The sequence below is a fragment of the Xenopus tropicalis genome, chromosome 5, assembly GCF_000004195.4.
Source record: "Xenopus tropicalis strain Nigerian chromosome 5, UCB_Xtro_10.0, whole genome shotgun sequence".
In the NCBI taxonomy this organism is placed as follows: Eukaryota; Metazoa; Chordata; class Amphibia; order Anura; family Pipidae; genus Xenopus; species Xenopus tropicalis.
In genome coordinates this window covers 67,143,923-67,164,096 of record NC_030681.2, presented here as the reverse complement: position 1 = coordinate 67,164,096, position 20,174 = coordinate 67,143,923, and the positions used below count along the sequence as shown (strand labels likewise).

Sequence of the window (20,174 nt, the reverse complement as noted above, 5' to 3'; positions counted from 1 at the left end):
GGTGCACTTCCATATCTTAAATTAATGACACACATTTATTAAGATGTATTGCACATTTTTGGACACAAAACTTTGTGTGCATACTGTTTGACACAAAAAACACATGGGAACACCAAGTGGAAGAACAGTTCTGTGTGCTAGTTCTTTCTAGAAATAGGGCTCCTTTAATTTCAAACAGAAAACTTGGACACATTTCATAGTGGCTTTGACATAAAAATGTCAATACCAGATTTTAAAATCCATATCCATTTTGAATCCATATACAATTTATTGTGTCCAATATTCTTACAGCTAAACTACCTTTATTATAATATGTCAAAGAAGAAGATGCTCCCTTGAGCACTTGGGATTTACTTTTATTTTGTATATTAGTTATTTGGATGGAGCAGTGTTCCTGAGCCCAGTGCAGAGTTTTGACAGCTGTTGCAAATACCCCAACACCCAGTGGAGTGCAAATGGCAATGGCATGTATATCAGCCGGCACAACAAGTAAAGTGCAAGCGGGGTATAACCCCTGCGTGTTTATTCAAGGCAACGTTTCCCCGGCTGAAATAATTTCTACTGGCCGTGCACCAAGTAGCTAACATGTTGGAGGAGGTAATGGTGTGCTGGTGTAACTATTTTTCCAATGGCATGTATATGACATTAATTATTAAGAGCAATGTGCATCTATTTCAAATTATACATTTAAAGCATTGGATACTGACATATGTGGCTCATTATACCATAAAGGAAAAGTATTGGCATCTATAACTCAATATACAGTGACAAAAACAGAACTGGCTATCCACTGCACAGTAGAATATTATATAACGTTCTACTGTTAATATCAGCATCTTTTTAAACATTCAAATTCATGCACACAGGTGCTAAATTGGAACTTGTCCAACATTCTTGAGCAGAAAGCATTTACTGATTCATCTTCCTCCAAATATATAAAATAACATCCATGTCCCCAACCAGATATCATTTACAAGGTGAGGAGATTGTTGCAAATATAGATTACCACAGTGGTTTAATACCTAATTTCTTACTGACCTAAATTACAGGCTTTGTACAGGTATCGGTAATCTAATATGCTTAAAACTGGGGGTTTTTATGATAAGGGGTTTTCCGTAACTTAGATCGCCATACCTTATGTCCACTAAAAAAAATTTAAACATTAAACATCAAGTCACCAAGTTATAATGAGATACAATGTACTGTTCTATTATTACAGAGAAAAAAGTAATCATTTAAAAAAAAATTGAATTGCTTGCTCTATGGGAGCTGGCTTTCCCATGCTTCAGAACTTTTGGGATATCAGATTTACGGACAACAGATCCCATAATATTAAGATTGTAATACTGGTCAAAAAAAGGATGAAGAGGGTGGAGGTCAAGCAATACAGTATCAAGCAGGACTTGATAGCAGGCAACTGGTAATATTTTTTTTTTGTTTCTAATGGGCACCTGTCACCCAAAAATTGTACTCCAGCTGCGGGAAACAATCAATCAATATATATATATATTTTTTTTTTTTAATGTCCCCAGTGTGGATGACCATGTTTAGTGGTATGCACGAGTGAAAGCTATGGCACTATTATCAGTGCTATTTAGATAATGAAACGGCACCCTTCTTCAATCATCCAGTGCAAATTTCGGCAGTAATCACTTATTACAATATTTACCAAGTCCAAGTCTTCAATAATAAAAGGACTTTATCAGTGCTAAAACATGGCCCTGGCACAAGCTCTCTCCCATTGCAGGGGTGACTAGTGCCCTTTAAGGCTAATGCCACACGAGGCGTAGGGAGGATATTTTTGGCAAGCGTAAAAGCGATTGCTGAAAATTCCGCCCTACGCCTCCCACATGTGCCTGCACCCAAATGAATGAGATACGCTTGGGTGCAGGCACATGTAGCTGATATACGTATTAAAATGCGAGATAATGCAAAGTCTCGCGTTTTCAGCAAGTGCTTTTACGCTTGCAGAAAATATCCGCCCTACGCCTCGTGTGGCATTAGCCTTAAGTGATACTGACAGCCAATTAATTTTTTTTTTTTACACCTGCTGTTGTGTTTTAATTTGTATCAGCTTTAAATTCCTTCTAAACTAAATCTGCAAAGTTTTTTCGCTTCATAATTATGGTAGCACGAATTACAGACCAATGGAGCAGCTATGTTTTAATTTAAATGACTCCCAAGTGAAGTGAATAAATATGCCCAATCACAAACCTGCAACGCCCCTTCTGCTTTCAGCCCGTGCAAGACAAGCTCAGCTCGGTTGTCTATGTCTAATGGGGAGAGGGGAGGGAGAGCCCTTAGAAGCAGGCATGCAGGGGAAAGCTTAAGCTGGCCTGCTATTTAAATTCTTCATGAGAAGAGTGGGGGGCAGTCCTTTGAAGCAGACAGGCAGAGGAAAGATCAAGCCTGCCTGCTATTTAGTTCACAATGCAATGCAATGCGAGGAGCGAGGGAGGGAGGGGGAACTCTTTGAAGCAAACTGCAAGCTGAATCCTCCCAGTTTATGACGTAGTCCTTTTGACAGATTGAGAAGCTACAGTTGTGTTCAGGTTCTTCATTAGGATTTATGTAGTGAAACAGGACTTTTAGGAAAACACAGTCAACATGACCTATAGGTAGGTTTGGAAGTAGATTCATATTTTTTAAAATACATTTTTTGGTGTCAATATCACTTTAAGACTGCTATCAGTGTGCTGCAATTTTTTATTGTATTATTTCTCAATATCAAGCGAACACATAATGCTGGGTCTACTTGTGTTCCTTTGTGGTTTGGCTGACATGCACCAAATCAGATCACTATATCAATCAGGATGCATAATGCCCAAAATGTCTTCATGTTCCAATGCCCCATATGTGCATTTGTGAAAAGATAAAAAATTACTTTATCTAAAATTGAAAAAAACAGCATAAAGAGGCTGTTGGGCATTGTATGTTTTTTTTTTAGTTAAATAGTCACAAATGTTTAGGTAACTATTTGCAGGTAATATGCCCTTCATTGCTGTATGCATGCTGTCAACATCGAAAAGCACTTGCCAAAAATATGCCTTATGAAACACCTTTATGAAACAATTTAAGAATTGTAGAAAATTGAAATTTTTTTATTCAAGCGGTTTGGAGGACTGACAAGCAGAATTTACGGAACAAGATCTGAGGATGCTTTGATATCTAACTAAAGCAGGAAAGATGAAAGCATACATGTTATGGAGAATCTGGACATCCTCAACTCTGATATTAGTGCTTGACATTTAACAAATCGGAAGAGAAACTTTGCTTTTGTGAACAGAAATAAGCTGGTTTACAGACAGTAAATTCAAATAAAATGATATTGTGAGTTACATGCAATTATTATGATTTGAAGTTATTAATTAACACATTCCTAATACATATTATTAACTATTTGTTTTAATTTTTTTATTTATTATATCTTTTTATATATACTTTACGTTTTCCAACCCAGTGTTTATATTGTTATTTGTTTGCAGGGTTTCCTTAACCTAGCAATATGGTAGCAACTAGAATCTCTAATCAAATAGAATTTTAGTTTTACCAATACTACTGCAGTAATTTAATGTCTTGTTTGTCATAATGGAATTTTTGGGGTTCTCTGGGTTATGGAATTCTCTGTGTCACAGGGAATAAAAAAAGCTTTTTGACAAAAGGCAGCCATTACTATCAGCGGTGTAACTAGCGTGGCCAGGCTCCCTACAGGTAGAAGAGCAGCTACAGGTGAAGCAGACCCCACGATCCGGGTCCCCCAGTCCCCTGGGCCCTCCTATAACCACGGGGTTTCCTTCCACAATAGTTATGCCACTGATTGCTACCAAAGATCTCTGCCAAAGCATGTGTTCTACAGGAAGCACTACAATCATACAGCACCCTAATAGTCAAATCACTATTAAACTATGACAAACTATATACAAGCACATTCACTTATGTTAAAAAAGTTGAAAAAAAACACTATCTGAACTTCCAAAGATAAGTACCGTATATACTTGAATATAAGCTGAGTTTTTCAGCACCAAACATGTGCTGAAAAAGACACCCTCGGCTTATACTCAAGCATATGGATAAGATGCGGCGGACATACCGCACGATCGCACCCCCCCCGGACTTACGTTCTGTGCTCCCGTGCGAGGGATTGCTCGCAACCCCATCCGCCCTCCGCCCCCTGGACTTACGTTCTGCACTCCCCTGCAAACGATCGCTCGCAACCCCCCTCCCCCCCCGTGGACTAACGGACATATAAGAATATAAGAAATATTTCTTATTTTTGGCATGAAAGGCTGGGGATTATACCTCTGGGGATTATACCTAGGCATTTAGTAGGAGCTTAATCAGCTGTTTGGCATAGTTGGGGAATGTTGAGGCTCTCTAAAGCCTCATTTAAATCTGTACTTTAGCCTAATATATGATAATAACCAAATAAATCAAAATACTGGTATTTAGAAACTACATGGCACTGTAACTGAAATTGGCTTCATTCAGGGACGGCTAGATTCATGTGCTAAGAGCACACACAACCCGGGTTCATAAGATGTGACACTGCACAAATGCAATTGATGGCTTCTCCATGGCTGCATAAGGCCCCTGTGAACCTGCACAAACTTTAAGTCTACCCGGATGCCCTCTCACAAATAGAAGTTATTAGACAGTATAAACAGTTAAAAAAAAAACTTAGCAGTAGCCGCTGCATTTCCCACCCTAGGCTTATACTCAAGTCAATACGTTTTCCTGTTTTCTTAGGTAAAATTAGGTACCTTGGCTTATATTCGGATTGGCTTATACTCGAGTATATACGGTATATAGACATATCTGGTTGCACCGATTAAAAGTAAACCATGATACACTTACAAACCATTCTCCAACATCCTTATGCTCACAAATTCATGCAACCCTTACCTTTTTCCATTGTGAAGTGATGGAACTCTGACTGGAGGTCTCTCTGCATCCCAGAGTATCTGTGCACCACCCACTACAGAAATCAGAGGGACCTCAAATGCTAGAAACTATCACTTCACAATGGAACAAGGCGAGGGTAGGGTTGCATCAAACTATAGGTTAACCTATAGTGGGGCAAACTGGCCCCAAAGAGCACAGAGACAGACACGCTTTACTTTCACTCTGTTGAATCAGGTATGTCAGTGAAAAAATATATTTAAAATGAGTTCAAGTAGTCTTGATTTACCATTTTACATTAGCTGAACTAAATAAGCTTATGTCAAAAAGCAGGTATATTTTTCCTTTAGGATTTACTGTTCAGAAGCTCCAACAGCAGCAAAATTTGTCTATTGTTGGAATCTTTTCAAAATCTGCATTGCTGTATTTCCAAAATACAGTGCAGATCATTGTTCTACAGGACAGGTTTTCGGATCTATTGGTTACATTGCCTTTTAGTCCAATATTTTATCAGTTCTCCAAAAAGCACAGATCTTAAAACATATTCAAACTTATTTAACCATCACCCTGCTGGGCCCCCTTATCCAACATAAGTTAATGAATAGTGCTTATTCCGAAAATACTTTTTGCCTATTGTTTTAATATTTTGGCCAGATTAGGAACCACGTAGGCATGTCCGTTTGGCCTTCTTGTCCACCAACCTATCTTCCTCCCCTGCTGCATAGTAACAGCGCACACACACAACTATTTTGTTAGAATTTCTTATGCTGGTATTTTTAGTCTATTAACGTGTACTGCATACTACATAACAACAAGAGCTATTTAAAAAAATAGTCACATGTATGTGACAATTAATTTAATTATAAAACCTTTAATAAGTGTCTTAAAATGACTACTTGTATAAATCCATAAATCTTCTTGCAAGGAATGCCTGTCGGACACAAGTTTAATAACAACGAAGGATTCCTAAGGCACTCAGTATACCATCCCAGTGCATCTTTAATATGCTATTATAAAAATATGACCCAGCTGAGAAATAATAGGGAAAGAGACAGACGGTTACCACTGTACCACAGAATTGTAAGGCTCTCATTAATAAACTATTTTTCACACTACTCATTCATAGTAACATGGCTAATGACTTTTCAATTGCTTAATTTAACATGCTGCTAATTCTTTATTCTAGGACTTTCCAAACTGTTGGCGTTAGAGTTCAGCACTGCAGCCGAGCTCTAACACTCATATAAAAGAGCTGAAATCAACTTAACTTTGACATACTGAAACATTTAGAAAAGACTAAGGGCTTTAATAAATCTGTCAGTTCACTAAGTGATGAGGAAAGCAATGCTTAAGGACACTCCCTTAAGCATCGCTTGGGCTGTCTTAGTCTTGCACATACACAGTTAAATCTTAAAGCTGTACTCTAATTAGTGGGCACAAATCCAAGTCTGCAATGTCATACCTGGAAAATGTGTTGCAGCGAACACACCCCGGTAAAAACTTGTGGATTTAACATATTTACAATTAGGGATGTAGCGAACCTCAAAAAAAAAGTTCGCGAACCTGTTCGCGAACTTCCGCCGAAAATTGTGAATATTCGCGAACTTTGCGAACCCCATAGACTTCAATGGGAAGGCGAACTTTAAAACCTAGAAAAGCCATTTCTGGCCAGAAAACTGATTTTAAAGTTGTTTAAAGGGTGCCACGACCTGGACAGTGGCATGCAGGAGGGGGATCAAGCAAAAATTTCTCTGAAAAATTTTCACACGCTGTTTTTCGAAATGATCAGTAATTTTGCGACTTTTTCGTAATTTCCGGCGCTTTCGTAAAGTTATCGTAAGGTTTGCGACTTTTTCGGAGCATTCGTAACGTTATCGTAAGTTTTGCGACTTTTTCGGAGCATTCGTAACGTTATCGTAAGTTTTGCGACTTTTTCGGAGCATTCGTAACGTTATCGTAAGTTTTGCGACTTTTTCGGAGCATTCGTAACGTTATTGTAAGTTTTGCGACTTTTTCGGAGCAGTCGTACCGTTATCGTAAGTTTTGCGACTTTTTCGGAGCATTCGTAACGTTATCGTAAGTTTTGCGACTTTTTCGGAGCATTCGTAACGTTATCGTAAGTTTTGCGACTTTTTCGGAGCAGTCGTAACGTTATTGTAAGTTTTGCGACTTTTTCGGAGCATTCGTAACGTTATCGTAAGTTTTGCGATTTTTTCGGTGCCGGCGAACCCAAATTGCGAACATCACGAAAAGTTCGCGAATTTGCGGACTTGCGAATTAGTTCGCCGGCGAACAGTTCGCTACATCTCTATTTACAATCCCCTGTAAATTTGATTTGCCTAACTTTTAAAAACATTATCCTGACAGGAAAATGTTAATAAATGCGATAATATAAAACTGTTACATCTATCCTTCAGGAGACAATTTTCTTCATAAACATTTATTTTTAACTTTATCTATAAATCTGTAACCAACAAATATATTTTGGTTGAAAGGGCGCTAACACCCTACATGTCATTAACTGTACATACATGACAGTATTTTTAAAGAGGACCTGTCACCCACACATAAAAAAGTTGTATAACAAAAAGTTCTTTTCAAATTAAACATGAAACCCAAACTCTTACTTTACTTAAAACAGTTGTGCCTATTGTAGATGTAAAAATCTCAGCTTTCAGTAATATAGCGCCTTCCCCGCCTCTATGCCTCTGATATAGCACTCACGTTCACTTTCTATTTGTCACTGCCCTCTGTATATTTCCCCTCTCTACTCATTATCAATATTTGTGTAGTCTGTGCATGGGTATGTGCTTCAGGAACCCTTTCTGGAACCTACACATTATTCTGGGATGATGCAAACTGTGCCTTTATAAATGTCCACAAAAAGGTACCTGTCTGCTTGCTGTGATTGAAAATTCCAAGGCTGAAGGAAACAAAATTTAAAAAATCTATATATTGTAAATAAAGTTTATCTTGCTCAATTAACAAGATGGAAAAGCAGCCTATTATGCCATCTATTTAAAGGAGAAGGAAAGGCTAAGTCACTTGGGGGCACCAAAATGTTAGGCACCCCCAAGTGACTTTAATCGCCTACCTTGTACCCCGGGCTGGTGCCCCTGTTAGGAGAAAACCGCACCAGCCCGGGGAACCTGTAGCAAGCGTTTCCTTCATCCTTGTTCTTCTGACAGCAAAATCCCTGGGCCGGCGCATGCACGGTAGAGTGAAATGCCGACTCTGTTGTTAAAGTTTGGCTTTTCACTCTACAGCGCAAGTGCGCCAACTCAGAAGAAGGAATCGCTCGCTGCTAGCCCGGGCTGGTGCGGTTCTCTCTTAACAGGGGCACCAGCCCGGGGTAAAATGTAAGCGATATAAGTCACTTGGGGGTGCCCAGAAAATATTTTTAAATATAGTATTCTCAACATTATTATATCACAGACAATATATAATTCATGATACGGGACTACATACATGCACCGATATTAGCACACGAAAAGATTCTCCACAAAATCATTTTTGTAAGATATCAAACTAAAGGGGCAAAGTTATCAAAATGTGAGTTTATAGCTTTTTTCATAAAAACTCACCCACGTTCTATTCATTCCTATGGGATTTTTAAAAGTGCACCATTTGATAAATACTCTTCTAAAAATCCCATAGGAATGAATGGAACATGGGTGGGTTTTTATGTCTTAAGCTCTAAACTCATATGTTGATAAATATGCCCCTCAGGGGCAGATTTACTAAAGCACTAACTTTTCCCATTTTTTCTGCCATCTACTAAATAGTCTGAACTGAAAAAGTATGTGCGGGAAAGTCGCAAAACCTGAAAACCTCTAAAGTTTCAAAGCAAAGAAGGATCCTCAGGTAAGGGAAGGAACATCTGCCACTGACTTGTACATGATCTCGACAAGTTTTATCTGGCGGATTTTAGCAGTTTGGTCACATAGCAAATCTCGAAAAAGCTGTGTCTTTTTTTTCGGCAACTTTTGGTTCTAAAAATTCAGAATCGGAAAAAAAATCTGACCATTAGTTAATGGCCCCCTTAGTGTTAAGTAACTTTAATGTTAGAGAATCTAATTTGAGAAACCTGAGAACCAAGACCATCTTTTACACACAAAGGTGATGTTCTGTAGAATCATATAATATTGCTAACTGCTTTTTACAAAATACCACCATTAGAACATTATGTATAGACAATTAGTATGGGCAATGTATAGGCAATATATGAGGTCAACCAGCTCTGACACCATATACAGACTTACAGATGAAGATGTGACCTATTTGGAGCCCAGAGCACTCCATTTCAGTGGAAAATGTTACATTTAAGATCTCTCACTGAAATGAATGTTTTCCCCTACGTGCTTTGCTAAAAAATGGCATCTACACACTGCAGCACCATCAGTGTTGGCCCCTAGGTGAAGTTATACTTGCTGCACTACAAATAGTCATGCCACTGAATGGGCAGGAGTTGGATTTGGGTGGGTGGGAGACATCTCAATTTTCCATGTTTCTCTCCCAAAAGCAATTATAATTATTAAACAATGTTTCATTACTGATCAAAAAGAATTGACTATTCTAGAACAGCAATGGATACTATATATTACAGGCAAAAAAAGGAAATGAAGAAAAATGAAGAAAGAGAATGAAGAAATTCTTCTGCAATTACATTCTAAGCCTTTACTTCTTTTAGTTTAAAACTGGAATATGATACATATTTATCACTTCAGAAACACGAAAGCGCCTCTCTCAGAAAGAGACCACAATATTTTTTCAGCCCAAGTGGAAATATTTTCTGCCCGCTTTCATGATGGAATTAAGCTTTAACAGTTTTGCCACAACAAAGCAGTTAATTGAATGGCCTGTTTCATGCCAGATAACGCCACATGCAATGTTATTTAATGAGCAGAGAAAAGAACCAGTAAAAAGAGCTAAAAACAGTTTGTGAAAACAGCTTACTTGTTTTTCAAAGGCAGTCGGCACAAGTCGCCTTAATTCAGACAGGCTGTTATTGATACGGTCACGCCGGCGTTTCTCTATAATCTATTTGAGAGACAAAAGACATTGACAAGTTCAGTCTGACCACCAGGAAGTTATTATACAGATAAAGCACAAATGTAATCCGGAACTCTGAAATATAACCTGGAAAATTCTAGATTTTTTTTTTAACATTATTAAGTAGTTTTTAACAGTAAAATCTTTAAAGAAAGACCCTCCAGGCTTTGCTCCCTACATACATAGCACAACTGAAATTACTTTCATAATGAAATCTTAGATTTCTGTAGCCAGATATAAATATGCAATGAAAAGTAAGCTTTCAAGTGTACCCCTCTTTTCATATCATGGTGTATGCAGCACATAATTGGTCACCTATATCAATGCAGAATTATAGACTAAGATGTAACAGAAGATCAGCCTGCCATATGCCATGACTTTTGCCTATATATATTTAATTCTGAACCATTAGTGCACCGTTAGCCATTTTGTCACTCCACCTTGTCTGTTAAAGTACACATTCATTCTATCATGGCCAGTCTGCACAAAGCGTGGTATTCAAATTAAGAAACCACGCAAGAGTTTGGGGACTCTTTAGTACCTGAAGGCGCAAGCATTCTTAAAGGAACAGTAACACCAAAAAATGAAAGTGTATAAAAGTAACTAAAATATAATGTGCTGCTGCCCTGCACTGGTAAAAGTTGTGTGTTTACTTCAGAAAGTCTACTATAATTTATATAAATAAGCTGCTATGTAGCCATGGAGGCAGCCATTCAAAGGAGAAAAGGCACAGGCACATAGCAGATAACAGATAAAACACTATTGTATTCTACAGAACTTATCTGTTATCTGCAATGTAAGGGCTCTGGCACACGGGGGAGATTAGTCGCCCGCGATTTAACTCGCTGTTCGCGGGCGACTAATCTCCCCGAGTTACCTCCCCCTGCCATCCCACCGGCGAACATGTAAGTCGCTGACGGGATGGCAGACGCGGCGGCGCGATTTCGCGCAAATCGCCGAAAAAGACTCGCGAGGCTTTTTCGGCGATTTCCGCAAATCGCCCCGCCGCGTCTGCCATCCCGCTGGCGACTTACATGTTCGCCGGTGGGATGGCAGGGGTAGGCAACTCGGGGAGATTAGTCGCCCGCGAACAGGGAGTTAATCGCGGGCGACTAATCTCCCCCGTGTGCCAGAGCCCTAACCTGTGCCTTTTCTCCTTTTTTCCAGCTTGAATGGCTGCCCCCGGGGCTACACAGCAGCTTATTATATAAATTATAGTAGTGTTACTGTAGCAAACACACCAGTTTTACCAGTGCAGGGCAACAGTGCATTATATTTTTATTACTTTAAAGCTCTTTCATTTTTTAGTGTTACTGTTCCTTTAAATTGGCCCCTAAATGTTGGATCTGAGCCTGGAAACACCAATTAGTTTAGAAAATAGTTTTCTAAATGTAAAGGAACCTAAAATTTGATGTTAGATATATGCTTATAAAGAGAACAAAAGATTAAAGAGGAATTAATTTCAATTTTTTTCATCATGGTTGTTAAGCAAAATAGACTTTACTAACGCTATATAAATTATATCAATTATATCACTCTTAGAAATCACAATCATAGCACAATTTTGAATAACCCCAAAATTGTGTGGGACCTCATGCCCATGCACAGGCTACACAATTATAGAATGTCAGGAGGGAGGAGAATTGTGAGGACTGCAGTGACATCTAGGAAGTGCTGAATGGAAAGTGAAAGTTCCACTGTGGAACACATGGCCTTTTTATTTTTTGTTACAGTTTACAGAGGAGACAGAGAAACAAACAGCATTAAGTTGGAAAAGAAGAAAAGATTGTGGTATTTTGCTCGAGTGAGGTATTGCTTTCAATCTACCCATTTCTACAGTTATCTTAATGGCAAGTTTGGGGTTAATGGAGTTTTCATGGACATTTTTTTGCAATGATCTTACTAGCAAGTTTGGTGATAATGAAGTTCTCACAACCATGTCTGCAGTGATTTTACTGGCAAGTTTGGGGTTAATGGAATGAAATGCAAGTGCCCTAGTGTGTCATGGAATGCTTTGGGACACAATATGTCATGAAATGCTGGGGGCCATTTTGTCTTCTGGTGCACTTCTGTCACTGCCATTACAAATATGGAAAGGTGTTATGGTATGTGGGGGTGTGGCCACAGTGGGATTGGTAAACATATTTTGTTGTTCATAGCATGGAATAATCTTATTTTTCTCTTTATATTTTTTTAAAGGTTGGGGCCAAGTGTAAGGTACCTTGCCTAGGGCTCCATTTAATTTAGATCTGTTGGTAGTAATTCATATATTTTTTGATTGCTATTTTAGTACATTCTACCAAATAATCCATGTCAGTTGGAAAAAAGAACAGCTGATGTGATCATTTGTGATAACTCCTATTACTGATAAACGTTCATTTGAATTAATCCTTTACATAAAATTCATTTTATTAAGATAATCATCCCCTACAAATTTATTTTGAGCTTCAATTATGCCAAAAATAATTGTACAGGTATAGAACCTGTTATCTAGAATGCTCAAAACCTGGGGTTTTCCAGGTAAGGGGTCCTCCCGTAATTTGGATCTCCGTACCTTAAGCTTACTAAAAATTAATTTAACCATTGATTTAAGTCAGTAGAATTGTTTTGTCTTCAATTAGAATTAACTGAAACTTGACATGCATTTTAATGTTTCTTGCAGTTCTCCGTTCTTGGTGCTGCTAACTCATTTCACATGCATACAGGCTTCTGCTTTTATCATTTTGTAAGATTTGCTTTCTTCTTTTTTTGTTTTAAAAGTTAAAGGGGTTAAATGCTTTCTTTCTGCCCCACCCCCTATGTAAAATGTCATGCCTGCACATGGAATTTATTGTACAAACACAAGGGAATAGTAAAATGCTATGTGGGCATTAGCCTCAGCATAGAGCAAAAATACAGGCAACCAAATCATACAAAATTCTAAATGGAAAATCCTGTATGCTCAAAAAATAAAGTGAGCTGGCTAAAGAGTAAATAGAGAGATCTCAGATGTTCATGCATATATTTAGCAAATATCATTTAAACCATGTCTCCATCTGTAAGTTACATAAAGTAAATGGGTTTAAAATAATATATATATACAGCATAATGCTCCAACAAGATATCAGTAAGTTAGCCTAGTAAATTAAAGCATAAGTATAGTAACATTCACAACCTTTTGACAAAAATATGAGCATAAGCAGGTTTTTTTTGCCCTTTTGCTAACATTTCTCATTTAAATGATATATTGAGCCACATGCCAGTGGACAGAAAAACTAACGTTGCTATGTCTCTAAAATGGAGGGATTTTAGCCTTAAATGTAATATTTGGTATTAATCAATGTAATATCAATGTTTTTGATACAACTTGAATACATTTGTGAAGGGTGACCTTGATGGATATGAGCCCTTTTTAAGTCACATCTACTAGGTAAAAAAGATATACAGGTATGGGATCTGTTAACCAGAATGCTTGCGACCTAGGGTCTTCTGGATAAGGGGTCCGTCTGTAATTTTGATCTCCATTTATTAAGTGGGCCATTCACAAATGGTTTTATAGTGCTAAAAGTCACAAAAAAAGTCTCAAACTTTTTGAGATTTTCGAGATTTACTATGCGTCAAATGGCTAAAAATCTGGAAATTTGCCAGCTAAAACCTGCTGAGATCATGTAGAAGTCAATGGCAGATGTACTTTCTCTTCCCTGGAGGATCCTTCTTTTGAAACATTACAGGTTTCAGATTTTTGATGCTGGTTTTTTGTGCAACAATTCGAAAAAGTTGCAGTTTTCATGTGACAAGTAGGAAAATTCAGTGCTTCTTCATTTCACATTTTTTAGTAAATGCCAGACATTCGTTGAAACGAGTGTATTCGAATTTTAAATAGAAAAAATGAGAAATCTTAGATCTTTAGTAAATCTGCCCCTAAGAGAATAAAAACAAACTTTGTAAGAACCTACTTGTCGTCACTTAATCAATACTCTAGCATTAGAGAAGAGGCAAATGCATTAATGCGTTCAAAAATGCCTGTTATGCTGAAGTTTTAGGAGTGATTTTACCTTTTTCTAAAAAAACACTGGTGAAACAAATCACTGAACTACATTTATTTTCTACTATTGGACTTTCACTTTGCCGTTTTGCCCTTTTCATTTTCTTCCATAAAAGTTTGCTATGGCATATTAGTGAAACACAATTTTTACAGATTATCCCAAGATCACAAAAAAAAAAAAATGTTTGTAGCTGAAACTGATGTATATCATCTATAATTCAATGTCTAATTCAGCATTCACCTCAGGAAAACTTTTATCACACAATATATTAGAAAATACATTCAAAAATGTATTTATATTTGTGCCACATTCAGTGCCGCCCTAATTTTTCCAGGCCACATAAATATTTTTTTTTGCTACTTTTAAGAAACAACATGCCCAATGGTTAAAGGATCCTGGCAAGAACAGATTTAGGCAGAATTTATATAACTGTCATCGCACATTGTATTGACTTTTAAACGAATGACAAAATAAGAAAATTATCATGTATTATGTCTCTGCAATCCACATGTGTGCTAGTGATAACATTTCTAAATTAAAAAAACTCCCTCAATATTTGGATGGTTCCACATAGTCAGTTATATTCAGATTTGTTAAAAAATATGAATCCTACCCCTCTACGTTTCTTCCTGGCCATGATCTGAGAGGTTGTTGTTGGAGAATTGGATCGAATAAGAGATCCACTACTGTGCCTGTAAAAAAAAAAAAAAAAAATTAGTAGTAGTTTAGCAGAAATTAGATGTCATTCATCAGAAAATGCGAATGACAACTGCTGATATACACATTGCATATACTGTTGATATATACATTTTTTTTACAATGCAGGTACAGGTACCTGTTAGCATCATGTTCTTTACCACGTTCTGTATTATTCTGCAAAGCATTATACCTTGTGGTGCATACATCATTTTGGGATTTTATATTTATTCCAAGGTGACATTCTGCATACATTTTTACTGCACTTTCATTAAGAATACTCCGTTATTAACTGTTATAAGTGTCCTTATTAGACATATTATTCACCAAGGGAGGACAAGGGGGAAGCTGCTGATTATAACTGTATAACATTAGTCAAGTGTATCACTGCAAAAATGGTCAACACAGCACTACAGAAAAAATATGCAAAGCAAACCTGTTTAGATATATATTACTTTTAATATGTAAATAAGTGTTATTACTGTTGCAAGTAGTATAATTCTTTACTTTGTTATTCTCTGCACCACTTTCTCTGACTACATGTAACATGGAAACTACATAGTAGTCAGTTCTTCCCCGAACCAAGAGCATTTCACACAATATCTTTCAAACTCAAAAATGCATTGTGAATATTAGACTGGATGTTAGATGGATGGGAGCTGACTGCTGCAACACTGTATTATTATTACATGTAGTCAGAACCAGAATTGCAAGGAACAGCAAAGGACAACTTTATACTGTTTTTTTTATAGTTCACATATAAAAATGTATATGGGAAAGTTAATTGTAATAAAATCTGTTTTTATAATGCAAAATGTTATATGATTTTTACAGTTGTTTTCAAGCATACACCTACATTTAACCTAAGTTAACTTTTAAACTAAATTTAAATGTTTGCATGAATATAAAAGATAACATAAACATTCAAGTGCAGCATACGGGTGACCTTAAATTGTAGCGATCACATCTTTGGGCAATGTCCAATAATATTTATGGGTGGCACAAATAATATATGTTGTATTAGTACTTAAGTTGTATTTTTGCAAATAATGGCATGTTGTTGAGATACAGTCTCATATTTCAAGTGGGAACCCTTATTAAAGTAACAAACAAGAAAGGTTTAAGGTGGTTGGTACTCTACATGGGTATAAATCTGTAAACAAGTGGTATTACGGTGGGAAGGTGTGTACCTCCATTAGGCAGTTTTATCAGCTATGAATCACAATATAATCCAGAAGGCCGTAATCACATAGCAGTTGCAGATTTTTTTTTGTATATATTTACATTTTTAAAAATGAGACAAGATATATATAAATTAGAAAAAAAATCAAAGAAGCCAAGTATTTTGGTTCTGAGTTTAAACAAATTAAAGTTGTTAAAATTATCTACTTTTTGTTAAAGAGAAAAGAACACAGGAACGGAAAAATATTCTCAGTTAAGCTTCAGTTCATGTTCAGTGAAAACTATCAATTGTCTGTCTTTTGTCTTTGTCTGTCTTTTAATAAACTAAATTTTCCGTTATAAGTCCAGGTCTGAACTGATTTCATTTTTGGTGTAATCGCTTAAAAGCAGGTTTAAAAGTTAAATTTCTCCCTAAGTGATTAACACCAAAACACCAAACATTCTTAATGATCTAGAAACTTTTATTTTAGAGATAACTGACAATTCTGGAGTGCTGGACAAGAAGGAATTGTCACCACTCTATTGTGACTCTGGGCCACGCTGCATTTATTGGTTATGGTGTAAAAAAACTTTTCCCACTAGTTTCAGCCGTTCAGGAAAACATAAACTACTGATAAAGAATCTAGTATACACACAACTATATACAAATGCACTGTCTCTTTGAAAGTGTTCTAAAAGCATCATTCTGATCTTTTTCTAAATTATTAACCTGGCATTGTTGATACAGAAATTAAAAACCTTATTTGACATCCAAAAAATCTGACTACAGGAAGGCCATCTCCCAAAGAGTTCATTTTATTAAAATAATTAAAAAAATAATTAATTATTCAGTTTTCTCTGTAAAAATAAAACAGTAACTTGTACTGTATCACAAGTAAGCTGCAGAAACTACAAAACAATCATATAAGGTTGACTTGCAGTATGGTGAGCCTACAATAAAAAAATAACCGTTATGAAAAGAACTCAAGCATTCCACATAGTAGATGCCATACCTGTACCCTCTTGAAAAGCATGAGAGCTGTTGTATCACTGTCACTCAGTACCATGAACTACTGCTTGCTAGCTAACATACCTAAAAATTACTTTTCTTTGTCTTCTTTTAAAGAGCACAAATTCTGGAGTAAAAATTCTGGAAGCATCATGCATATAAGCAACTGTCAAAACATTTCCTTTCACAGATCAATGAATTATAAGGTTGACAAGTTCTTTGAAATCTTTTCCTGCAGGTTTGGGGACATTGTAATTCTATTGACACCTGCAGGCAGTACCATGTATGACCAAAAGCATACTGGCTAAAAGTAAATTGTAACCCTGCAATCCATTTTTTGCCTGACATGCAATTAGTTGAATACGGTATGAAGCCAGAGTAGAGCGTGCACATATTTAGGCATAATTTACACTCCTTGGGATACAAAATGAGGTGACAGCCTGGATATCACTGCCAGGCATGTTATCACTCCTGTGACAGGCAGGAATCATAACAATGACAAAAACTATTTATATATAAAATAACAGCCAGTTTACTGATGATTTATATGGATTTCACAATTTTTTAGACACATTTTCCAAACACTGTTAAAATTACTTTTTTCTTTCAAGATGTCACATGTTGCATTGAAAAATATTGTGAGAATCTGGTATTATAAATAAAGTACTAACTACTCTGTCTAAGTGGTGACAAACATGTCTCTGATTATGGATCCTCACTGAATGTGTTAGAAAAATCTCTTTGCTGGTTCTCTTTATCAAACAAGTTAGATGTTCTTTTTCAGCAGATGAAACGTATTTAAAAGTGAGAGCCATGCAAGTCACACTCATTTAATGTTGCATGCCTCTCAATGGGAAGTAGAAGCAGAAAGCAGGTACAGTAAAAAGGAATAAAAACCCCCACACATGGCAATATTCATAGTGGCATCAGGGTGAACATATCATCATGTTTCTATTTTTACTTCTGGAGAAGAACTTCAACAGCAACTACATTGCCCAGCGTTCCTGGGTATAATGACAGCCTTATGGCTCTGATATTTATAAAATGTTCACTGAAAGATGCTAGGATCAGTTTAATATATAAAAGCTAACAGGTACATTGTATTATTCCAGGTAAAACTGGTCATAGTTCAGTTCAGGCATGTTCTTTGATTGCTATAGATTGCAAGCACTTCTGGTGCAGTGACTGATGCCAATTATGAACTTTCTCTGTAGAGTGCTACATAGCATGTCTAAACTATATACTGTATGTAAATAATGTTGTTGTACAAAGATTCTGCTTGCAGATTATTTACTTGAGCCATAAGCTTCTCTCAATGTAAATTTTATAGTTAAAAAAAGAATAAATGCTTTTTACTAAGGCTTACTTGTATTACAATACTTTGGTGCTTTAGTGAGTACTAGCAATAATTCCCATAAGGTCAGACAACTGCATCTTTAATGACTGTAAGGTGTTGTTATTCAGGAATATCACATAGAAATATAAACATTAGTTTACTTCTGCTCTACAGATAAGTTAGCCTTGCATAATGTTTGATGGGAGGCTGTCACTCAGCATGTGAAAAATTGGTTGCATTTCTGAGATTCAGTTTGGTTCATGAATTTTGGGATAACAATTTTGTTTTTTTATTTAAAAAAAAAAACAGATTGCAAGCTTTACATATTGGATACAGAGCTATGTGCATTAAAGAGCACTGTGCAGGAATTCAAATGCCCTCATTATTCCCATGAAACTGTACTGTGCATTTGTCTTCACACTGTTGTATAGCAATGCCTAGATTAACAATGGAAAAACAGAACTGAAGTTATTTCTTATTTATTTATATGTTTATATGTTTTTAACTTTCCCATATTTATACATTGCACGTGGACGAATTTTAAACAGGGTAATTTATATAAACCACACTAGAATCTAAAAAAGACACATCTCATGTTCTTTAGGTAGCTCTAAAGTGAAAGTGATGCTCAGGTCACAAATCAAGGCAGAATTTGGCAGAAAAAAGTACACATAAAAATCCATCTATTCCGTTTTTAGCCTATCATAGTTGTATTTATGTGCAAGGCTATAAGAGTCAACATATTGTTATGCTTCCTAAAATAGCATTAATAAAGCAAAGTATATATCAGTTCTGGAGCATGGCTTATTTTTTGGTTTGTGTGTTTTATTTTATTTCCTACTATATAACCAGAAGTAATCTAGTAATCTAGTAGCTAACCCAGCTCCAAAACACGATTTGTACCTGTTGCACTAGGGATTCCACAATAACTATACAAGTAAAACAGAAAGAGGACTGCTTTTGATTTAGATACATCTCTCTATCTCTAGCAAATGCAAGTATAAACAGTGTGCAATTATGGTGCCTTGAAAGGGGTTTCTTCTATAGTGAACTCATATTCCCCTCACCAGTACTATTTAAAAAGCAACCTGCTCCTAAAATAAATACAGGGCCTTAGATATGCAGATAACGGGAATGCTAGAAGTTGTAGTTCAGTGACAGCTAGAAACACAACCTTCGTACGACAGAGAATTCCTATAGCGCTTTTAGATTCTGCTCTAAAACTTTAAGGCTGCCAACTAGGTGCTGTTTCCAACACTTACCCAGAGTAATTATTCTCACTTCCTACATCAATGGTTTCATCTATGTCACTGTCAGAGCTGGTGTCATCACAAGGTCTCTTCATTGCCAGGCAAATGGTGAGGTTATTAGTAGTAGTTATATCCCTCTGGAGAATCACAAGAGCCGGTGCTATGCCCACGGATGGGAACAAGAGGAAAGTATAGATAGACAGAAGTGCCCTGTGGATGTGAGCAGGACTGGCAGAACGAAAGCCGGCTCCTGTATCACACAACAGCAACATCAGTTCCCCCAATGCTTTCCCACGCTGCACATCCCAGCCTGTAGCTCCCTGGCCACGCCCCCTGCCAGGCGCGCCCTTCCCTTCCCCAGCAGGGCTCTCCCTCGCCAGACTGAGCGCACATGCAGGCAGGATAGAGTGCGTTGTGTCGGAATGTGCACTGTATCACTACCATGGGAAACTGACTGCGCTTCCTCATTTTCTGCTTGTAGGGAGATTATTGAAATAAATGTTTTTTGCCTTTTATGGTGACTTTTAACAGATCATTAAAGTAAATGCTTCATTTCGGGGGGTTTCTAAAGTATTGAGTTTTAGTAACAGCAACATTCCAGCCTATAAACTCACTTTTCTGTGACTCAACGTGGTCCCACCGACGGGCAAAACAGGAGCTGCTGCAGGAAAATATTAGCATTATTAAAGCATAATTGTACAGGCGTGGGAAAACATACTCAGCTAATATGCTGATGAGGCAACCTG

General features: G+C 36.9%; 1 protein-coding gene across 1 annotated transcript in view; it reads right to left on the bottom strand.

The window, feature by feature from the left end:
• hey2 (hes related family bHLH transcription factor with YRPW motif 2) overlaps positions 1 to 19,748 on the bottom strand; it is a 28,056-nt gene extending 8,308 nt beyond the window's left edge. The window contains exons 1-3 of the mRNA XM_002935996.5: positions 19,441 to 19,748; positions 14,590 to 14,668; positions 9,856 to 9,939 (exon numbers count right to left, since the gene is read on the bottom strand). Coding sequence (XP_002936042.2) covers positions 9,856 to 9,939; positions 14,590 to 14,668; positions 19,441 to 19,700 — 423 coding nt within the window. The 5' untranslated portion in view covers positions 19,701 to 19,748. The remainder of the gene's footprint in view (positions 1 to 9,855; positions 9,940 to 14,589; positions 14,669 to 19,440) is intronic.
• Between the last annotated feature and the right edge of the window lie 426 nt (positions 19,749 to 20,174).